This window comes from Colobus angolensis, unplaced genomic scaffold, assembly GCF_000951035.1.
Source record: "Colobus angolensis palliatus isolate OR3802 unplaced genomic scaffold, Cang.pa_1.0 Scaffold56, whole genome shotgun sequence".
In the NCBI taxonomy this organism is placed as follows: domain Eukaryota; kingdom Metazoa; phylum Chordata; class Mammalia; order Primates; family Cercopithecidae; genus Colobus; species Colobus angolensis.
The window spans coordinates 5,708,024-5,716,746 of NW_012119154.1; the positions used below are offsets into that span (position 1 = coordinate 5,708,024).

Consider the following 8,723-nt stretch of genomic DNA (forward strand, 5'->3'; position numbering starts at 1 on the left):
TGAGCATTAATCAGCCACTAATTTTAGTTTATAATTGACATTTTACCAAAGAAGGTACACAAATGCAAATGTACTTAGCCATCTTATACCTTCTTCGGTAAAATGTCTATTCAAGACCTTTGCTCATTTCGTGACTGGGCTGTTTGTCTATTATTGAATCGTAAGAATTCTTTACATATTCTAGATATAAGTCCTTTGTTAGATATATGATTTGAAAATTATTTTCTCCCAGTTTGTGGCTTGGATTCTCATTTTCCTAATAATGCTTTTTGAAGAACAAACATTTTTAATTCTGACAAAGTCCAATTTATCAATTTTTGTTCTTTAAGGAAGGATAATGCCTTAGGTGCCAATTCTAAGAGGTCTTTGCCTAACCCAAGATCTCCCTAGAGAGAAATTTTAGAAGTTTTATAGAGGAATTAAGTTACAAATTAATAATTACAAGATATTTTTACAAACCCAAAATATGTGGAAATTAAACAGCATACTCTTTTCGTTTGTTTGTTTTTGAGACAGTCTCGTTTTGTCACCCAGGCTAGAGTGCAGTGGCATGATCTTGGTTCACTGCAGCCTCTGCCTTCCAGGTTCAAGAGATTCTCCCACCTCAGTCTCCCAAGTAGCTGAGATTACAGGCACTCACCACCATGCCTGGCTAATTTTTGTATTTTTAGTAGAGATGGGGTTCTGCCACGTTGGCCAGACTGGTCTTGAACTCCTGGCCTCAGGTGATCCACCCACCTCAGCCTCCCAAAGTGCTGGGATTTATAGGCGTGAGCCACCGTGCATAGTAAAACATACTTTTTAATAATCTATGGGTCAAAGAAGAAATCACAAGAGAAACTAGAAAATATTTCTAATGGGCTGGCTGTGGTGGCTCACGCTTGTAATCCTAGCACTTTTTGAGGCCAAGGTGGGCGGATCACTTGAGTGAAGTGGGCGGATCACTTGAGGTCAGGAGTTCGAGATCAGCCTGGCAAACATGGTGAAACCCCGTCTCTACTAAAAATATAAAAAAAAAAGTAGCCAGGCATGGTGGCGTGTGCCTGTAGGTCCCACTTCTCTGGAGGCTGAGGCAGGAGAATCGCTTGAGCCTGGGAGGTGGAGGTTGCAGTAAGCAGAGATCACACCACTGCACTCCAGCCTGGGTGACAGAGTCCATTTCAAAAAAAAAAAAAAGAAAATATTTCAAACAGAATAATAAAAATACGTTTCAATAAATTTTAAACAAGCAATATATAAATAAAAAAAGGTCTTTTTATTAAACACACACCATGTACATCTTTTGCCCTCTCCTCCTCCAGCTATTAACATAATTTTCTCCTCTTCTTCAGAGTTAAATTTCTCAAAAAGAATGTTTACATTCAAGTACTCATGTTCCTATTCCTTACCCTGCTCTTCTCTATAGAATGCAATCTGGCTGGGAGATGCTTCACTCCACTGGAACAAGGCTTATTGATTCCCAAGGGCCTCCTTGCTTCTAAATCCACTGAATTGCTTCTGTCTTTATCTTATTTGTCCTCTTGGCAGCATAAATGTTGGTTTTCTACTTGTTTGGGTCTCTCCTCTTCATTCTTCATCATGTTTTTGTCCCTCAAAGATCAGCCTTAGGTCCTCTTTTCTTCCCCCTGCATCCTCTCTCCTTAAGGGACCTCATCCAGCCCATGTTTTTAACAATCATCTATACAACAATGATCTTCTACATACATTCCAGGCCCAGATCCCTGCCCTGAATTCCCAGTCTGTAGATCCAACAACCCTCCCCTAATACTGTCTTTCACAGCCATTCCCCAAGGCCTCTGCTATGGTCTAAATGTTTGTGTCCACCCAAAACTCATCTGTTAAAATTCTAGCCCCCATGGTGATGGGTTAGGAGGCGGGGCCCCCTTTGGGAGGTGATTAGGTCATGAAGGTGGAGCCCTCATGAATGAAATTAGTGTTCTTATGAAAGAGACCCAAGAAAGCTCCTTTGCCCCTTCAGCCATGTAAGGACACAGAGGGTGCCGTCTATCGGGAAGTAGACTCTCACCAGACAGCAAATCTACCGGTGCCCTGATCTTGGAGACTTCCTAGCCTCCAGAACTGTGAGAAATAAGTGTCTGTTGTTTATAAGCCACCCAGCTTATGGTATTTTGTTATAGCAGCCCAAATGGACTAAGGCAGCCTTTCAAACACAATTTGTCTAAATTCAAACTCATGACCCCCCTCTCTAAGCCCAAGTCCCCTTCTGAACCTGCTTCTTTCAGCAAATGGTACCACTCTGCCTAGTTGCAAGCTTGAGACCTGAGTCATCCAAGACATATCCCTCTTCCCAAACCCTCGTGTCCAATCCATCGTCACAATTTATTGATCCAACTTCAGATATCTCTCAAACAGTTGATGTCATCTCCATCTTAGATACCACCATCCCAGTTTCTCAATGAGACTATGGTCCAGCCTCCTAGATGGTTTCCTTGAATCCGTAAGTGTCCTTACCCAAACCATTCTGCACAATGGGGTCAGAGGAGCTTGTCAGATCACAGCCTTATAATGTCACTCTCCTGCTTCAATGGCTCTCAACACAAAGACAAAACTTTAACGTGGCCTATAAGACCTGTCCCAATCTAGTCTCTACCTACTTTCCACACTTGACATTTTCCCCCTCCAACCCCATGGCCTTTGCACATGCTGTTCCCTCTCCCAGGAACATGCTTTATTCCCTTCTTGCCATGTTAATTCTTACTCATCCTTCATATCCTGACAAGCATCACTATCTTAGGGAAGGCTTCCCTGACCTCCCTGACAAGGCCAAATGCCCCAGTAATTATCAACCCCATAGCCCTTCTTAGCATCCATCACAGCTATGGTTTTACTGTTTAATATAGGTCTGCCTCCCCCACTAGACTGAAAGTTCCATGAGGGAAAGGACCATCTCTGGTTTTATTCACGACTGTCTCCTTAGTGCCTGGCACACACCTTGGGCACACAGTGGCCACAGAATGAGAAGTGTGTTGAATGAGGGATGGTAAGACGATCTAGGATGAAAACAGGATGTAAAGGAGAGGAGAAGGCGGTGAAGGGAGATATGCCAGTGTCAAACAACAAGGGGCAGTGACTGCGAAGTGAAATGGATGAGGAAGGGAGGAGGAGCAGACAGACCGTGGCAGGAGCCTCAGGGGTGCGGGGCTGGATGCAGGCGGGGATATTCTGGGAGCACTGGGCTTGGCATAAATGAAAAACAGACAGACTCTCCCAGAGGGATCCACCCCTTTGTCCAGACTGGATTTTCCTCAAGACAAAGAGAAAGCACCCCTATAATCAGTATCAAAAGGCATCATGATTCTTCTTGGAGGAGGCAGGATGGTGTCGTTCACTACAGGAAACCAATGACAAGGGGGCAGATGGCGCCACCTCTGAACACTGAATCCCCGAAAATTTGCCACAATCCGCCTCCTGAAGAATGTCCAAAACGCCACACTCAAAACCGTCACGTGGTATCTTGCTAACGGCTCTTTGTGATTCTTTCTCAGACACTAACAACCAAAAGTTTGAGGCCTGAATTCAAACCCTTCCCATGAAGACACGTACCTTGGTCCATCCAGGAAACTGGATAAAGGTGTCCTGGGGCAAGTCTGGGATCCCACTGGGAATGGAGAAGTTCCCCACATAAAAGGCCGGGAGCGTGTAGTTGGATGAGCTGTGGGCCCAGGTTTCATCATGGCGGCCACTGTCATGGTGTTCCCAGCCCCCGAGGTGGCTGCGCACAGCATCCTCAGTGTCCAGTGGGAAGATTGTCCAGCCGGTGAGGATATTGGAATCAAGGGTCAGGTTAGAAACCAAACCCTGCAAAGCAGAAACAGAGCCCAGTGAGCTGGGGAGGGAAGGAAAAAGGCTGTACGTGTCTCTGCATTCCATGGAAATGGGAAAAGCAAACCGGGATACAAAACATCAACAGGAAATTAACCTCAAAATATGTGTACATCAAAGTAACACAGATCTAACTGGAGGTTGAATTACAAATCCTTTGGAAGAGATATATTCCCCAAACTATAACTTTCTCCTCTGCAGGTCACGATGTCTCCATAGAAGGCCCAGAGTTCCTGCTTCCACAGAAAGGGCACTGAGCTGCTAGAGTGATTGATCCCAACTTCCCAAATGTTCAGAGTTTGGCTGAGAGTCACTGTTAGAATAGAGAAAGATGGGCACCAAATAAGATGGGCCAGGTGCAGTGGCTCATGCCTGTAATCCCAGCACTTTGGGAGGCCAAGGCAGGCAGATCACTTGAGGTCAGGAGTTCAAGACTAACCTGGTCAACATGGTGAAACCCCATCTTTACTAAAAATACAAAAATTAGCTGGGTGTGGTAGCAGGTGCCTGTAATCCCAGCTACTTAGGAGGCTGAGGCATGAGAATCACTTGAACCTGGGAGGTAGAGGTTGCAGTGAGCTGAGATCATGCCACTGCACTCCAGTCTGGGTGTCAGAGCGACACTCCGTCTCAAAACAAAAAGGGATCCAGTCTCCACAAGACATACAGAAATTGGCCTATGCACCTATAGTCCCAACTACTTGGGAGGTTGAGGAGGGAGGATTGCTTGAGTCCAGGAGACAGAGGTTGCAGTAAGCCGAGATTGTGCCACTGCACTCCAGGCTGGGTGACAGCGAGATCCTGTCTCAAGATGGAATCTGGGGACAAAAGGAATGAGTGAGTGGGGGATACAAAGGAACAGTCACCCCACTGCGGATGCAGCATGCACGATGGATGCAGCCAGGAGAAACACTGGCCTTCAGCACCTCAGCTGTCGTCACAGGGAGGACCACACCCGAGTCACTCACCTGTTATGAGGGCCAAGTGAGATAACATGAGACACATGAGAATACTGTGACGCCTTAGGAAGATAGGAAGGGTAATGATGATGATGGCAAATCTCAGACCTGAATTCAGAAGCTGCTCTATTTGTTCCACACAGGCCAGGGCTGGGCTGTCAAGGCTCAGCTAACTTCCCCTTCCCTGGCTTGTATGTGGGGAACTTCCCCATTCCCAGTGGAATCCCAGATACCAAGTCTTGATTGCTCATTTAGTAATTTGATAAATATTAACCAGGTGGCTGTGTGTCAGGCTCTTTGACAGGTACTGGGGACCCAGAGACTATACTACAGAGTCGAGTCACTCTCATGGGTCAGTGTGGCCTCTGAGAGCCAGGCAGGAGGCCACAAAGTCCACCCTGAGCACAAGAACTATGAGAGAGACATTTATACTGGAGGCAAAGGTGGCCTGCACACAGCTATTCCCTGAGTTCCCTAAGATGTAATTGCCTGATCCCAAGAGGGTCAGGAAATACCCTAGACACCTGTCCTGTCCTAGCCTGGGCGGCGCCATTGTTTCCTTGATGAGATGTTCTCTCCTCTTGTGGAGGGTGAGCTCCCTGAGAGGAGCCTGTCTCTTGACACCTTTGCATTCCCCAAAGCACCTGGCGGGGCATCTCGCAGAGTGGGAGCTTAACAAATGCTTGCTGAATAATGCACTAAAAATATGTGTTAGAAAAACTTATTTGGGCTACACATCTGGACACAGGAGTAATCAACAGAGGTGACAGCCAGTGCCCCGAGGGAAAAGGTTTCCTACAAGTGAAGAGTTTGCCACGGACTAACCATCCAAACCCATAAAACAGGGCAGAACAGAGGCTCAGCTGGCTTTGCTGGCAAAGGAGTGCCTTCAGTGAGCTCGGTGGTCTTTTTAAGCAGAGGAAGAGCATGGTGGAGAGGCTTCCTCTTCCTGTTTCTTTCTATAGGATGACCAAACTCAAATACAGGGGAAAGGTTCTGTTTGCAAAGCTCCATTTTCTCATCACCTACAGAGGAAAACAGCTCTTCAAAATAGCTCAACTACTTCTTCTTTTTTTTTTTGAGACAAGGTCTCACTTTGTCACCCAGACTAGAGTGCAGTGGCATGATCATAGGTTATTTTAATCCCCAGCTTCTGGGCTCAAGCAATCCTCCTGCCTCAGCCTCCTGAGTAGCTGAGACCACAGGTGCACGTCACTACACCTGGCTAAGTTTTTTTTCGTAGAGGTCTCACTATTTCACCCAGGCTGGTCTTCAACTCCTGGCCTCAAGTGATCCTCCTGCTTTGGCTTCCCAAAGTGCTGAGATTACAGGTGTGAGCCACTGTACTGGGCTTCAACTTCTAAGTTGTCACCCCTTGAACCTTAGTCTTGACAGCGTGGTTTGTCCTACCTTAAAATCGTTGATATATGCGCCATAGTTCACACGTCCCATATTCTCTACCAGAAGGTCCAGAGTGGCTCCAGCTTTCCCTGTTATGTTCAGAGTGATCACCCTGTTTCGCTCAAGGACTCCCTGGGGAATCTGTGGGGTTCAAGACCAAACGACAATTGAATTGAGGGTAAGAAGGTCAGCAAGGAGAGGCAGCATGCTCAGATAATTTAGCACTCATTTTCTTGCCTTGAAGTGTCACCAGACTTGGAAAGAAATGGTTTGATAGCATCTTAGCCCAAATTACTGGCCAGGTCGGAAAGTTCCCCCAATCACTGCTTCCTGTTTAGGAAAATTGCCAGACACAGCTGAGAGCATGGAATGGTCTAAGCTAGTTTCCTTTGCCCTGGAATGTTTTATTGCCATCTACTTTTAGTGGAAACAAGAGGGAGACAAATTCCAGGGGAGGATTCTTATTAGAGGAGCTGCTTCGTGTTCTGACAGCACAAAAGTCACTCACAAAAAAATTGCTTCTGAACAACATGGAGAGATAAGACAAAATCAGATAAACGAGATAAAATCAGAGAGTTAGGTGGAGTATTCTCACCTCAAAATACTTGACATGATGCATTAACCACGAAAATTATATAATAGAATGAGGAAAAACAACAGGTATTTTATCAGCAACATATTCCTAACTTTTTTAAAGGTTAGAGTTTTTAAATTGACCTTGCAATGATCGTAATTCACTACGACAACACCAAAGTTAGAAGCGAAGAAACAGTTACCATGAAAAGAGTAGACTGTCTTAGTAATCTGCTCCCACTGAAATGAAAGCTGTTGATTACAGGAGAATGGGAAATATTTTAAAATCTTCTGAACAAATTTTCTTGGTGAGGAAAATCTTTTCCTATGTTCCTTCCTGTGACCATTTCAGTGAGAGGACTGGAAGTCCTGAAATGCATCTGCTTTTGTTATGAAACACGGTTCTTTGTGCATTTCAGTAATAATTGTCACGAGCAGTCCTTCAGAATATAATTTCTCATGTAGGATAAAGGCACGAAGTTCAACAAACTTTGTACAGTGGCAGGTACAAAATTGAACTGAAAATGGACCCCACCCTTAAGGAGCAAAGAAGGTACAGGCAATATCAGTCAGAGAAGGGCGACCTTGGTTGGGGAGACCCAGAAGGCTTCTGAGAGGGTGGGGTGTCAAGCACAGCCCTCTGGGTTAAGATGGCGGGTAGGGTGGATTCCAGCAAATGGCACATGCATGAGGCCTCACAGCAAGCAAGAGGCACAGCTCAGGGTCACCAAGAAGAAGGGTAGAGCCCAGTGTGGCGGCTCATTCCTGTAATCCTAGCAATTTGGGAGGCTGAGGCAGAAGGATCACTTGAGCTCAGGAGTTCAAGACCAGCCTGGGCAACATAGTGGGACCCTGTCTCTACAAAAATATCAAAACATTAGCCAGGCAAGGTGGTGCAACCCTGTAGTCTCAGCTACTTGGGACGCCGAGGTAGGAGGATCACGTGGGCCTGGGAAGTTGAGGCTGCAGTGAGCTGTAATCACACCACCATACTCCAGGCTGGGCAACAGAGCAAAAATCTGTCTAAAAAAAAAAAAAAAAAGATTTAAGAGCGAGGTTGGTAGGCATGAGAGTTTGGTGCATAGAAACAAGCAGCCAGAGAGAGGATATTAAAGCCTAAAATTCCAAAGGTATGTTCACCAAGATATACGCCTGTGCTGGGCCATAAAATAAGTCTAAATACATTTAAGAAGACTGTGCAGTCATCATTCAAGCTAGTTTCAGAACATGTCCATCAGCTCCAAAAGAAACCCCATGCCCACTTAACAGTCACTTTCCATTCCCACGCTCAGCCCTAGGCAACCAGTAACCTACTGTCTGTATGGATTTGCCTTTTCTGAACATTTCATAGAAATGGAGTCATACAATATGTAGCCTTTTACTTTTGGCTTCTTTTACTTAGCATAATAGTTCTCCGATTCATCTGGGTTGCGGCATGTTATCAGTACTCCATTCCTTTTTACTGAGGAATCGTATGGATATACATGCTTTCTCCACTTGTCAGGTGATAGACATCTGAATTAATTCCAATTTATAGTTATTATAATACCGCTATAAACACTTGCATGTAAGTTTTTATGTGAACATGTTTTCCTTTCTCTTGTGTACATATCTAGGAGTGGAATTGCTAGGTTCTATGGTAATCGATGTTTAGCCCTTGAAGAAATTGCCAAATTATGCTCCCAAATGTACCATATTATCTTTCTACCAGCAATGTGGGAAGATTCCCTTTCCCCCACATGTCCTTTCCTACATTCCCTCTTGCCTCTCTTACTATTATAGCCAGCCTGCTGAGTGTGAAGTAGTATTTCATTTTGGTTTTGACTTGCATTTCCCGAATGATTAATAATGTTGAGCATTAATCAGCCACTAATTTTAGTTTATAATTGACATTTTACCAAAGAAGGTACACAAATGCAAATGTACTTAGCCATCTTATACCTTCTT

General features: G+C 45.0%; 1 protein-coding gene across 1 annotated transcript in view; it reads right to left on the minus strand.

The window, feature by feature from the left end:
• GLB1 (galactosidase, beta 1) overlaps positions 1–8,723 on the minus strand; it is a 115,434-nt gene that overhangs the window by 13,366 nt on the left and 93,345 nt on the right. Inside the window, 1 exon segment of the mRNA XM_011961551.1 lies at positions 3,565–3,819. Coding sequence (XP_011816941.1) covers positions 3,565–3,819 — 255 coding nt within the window.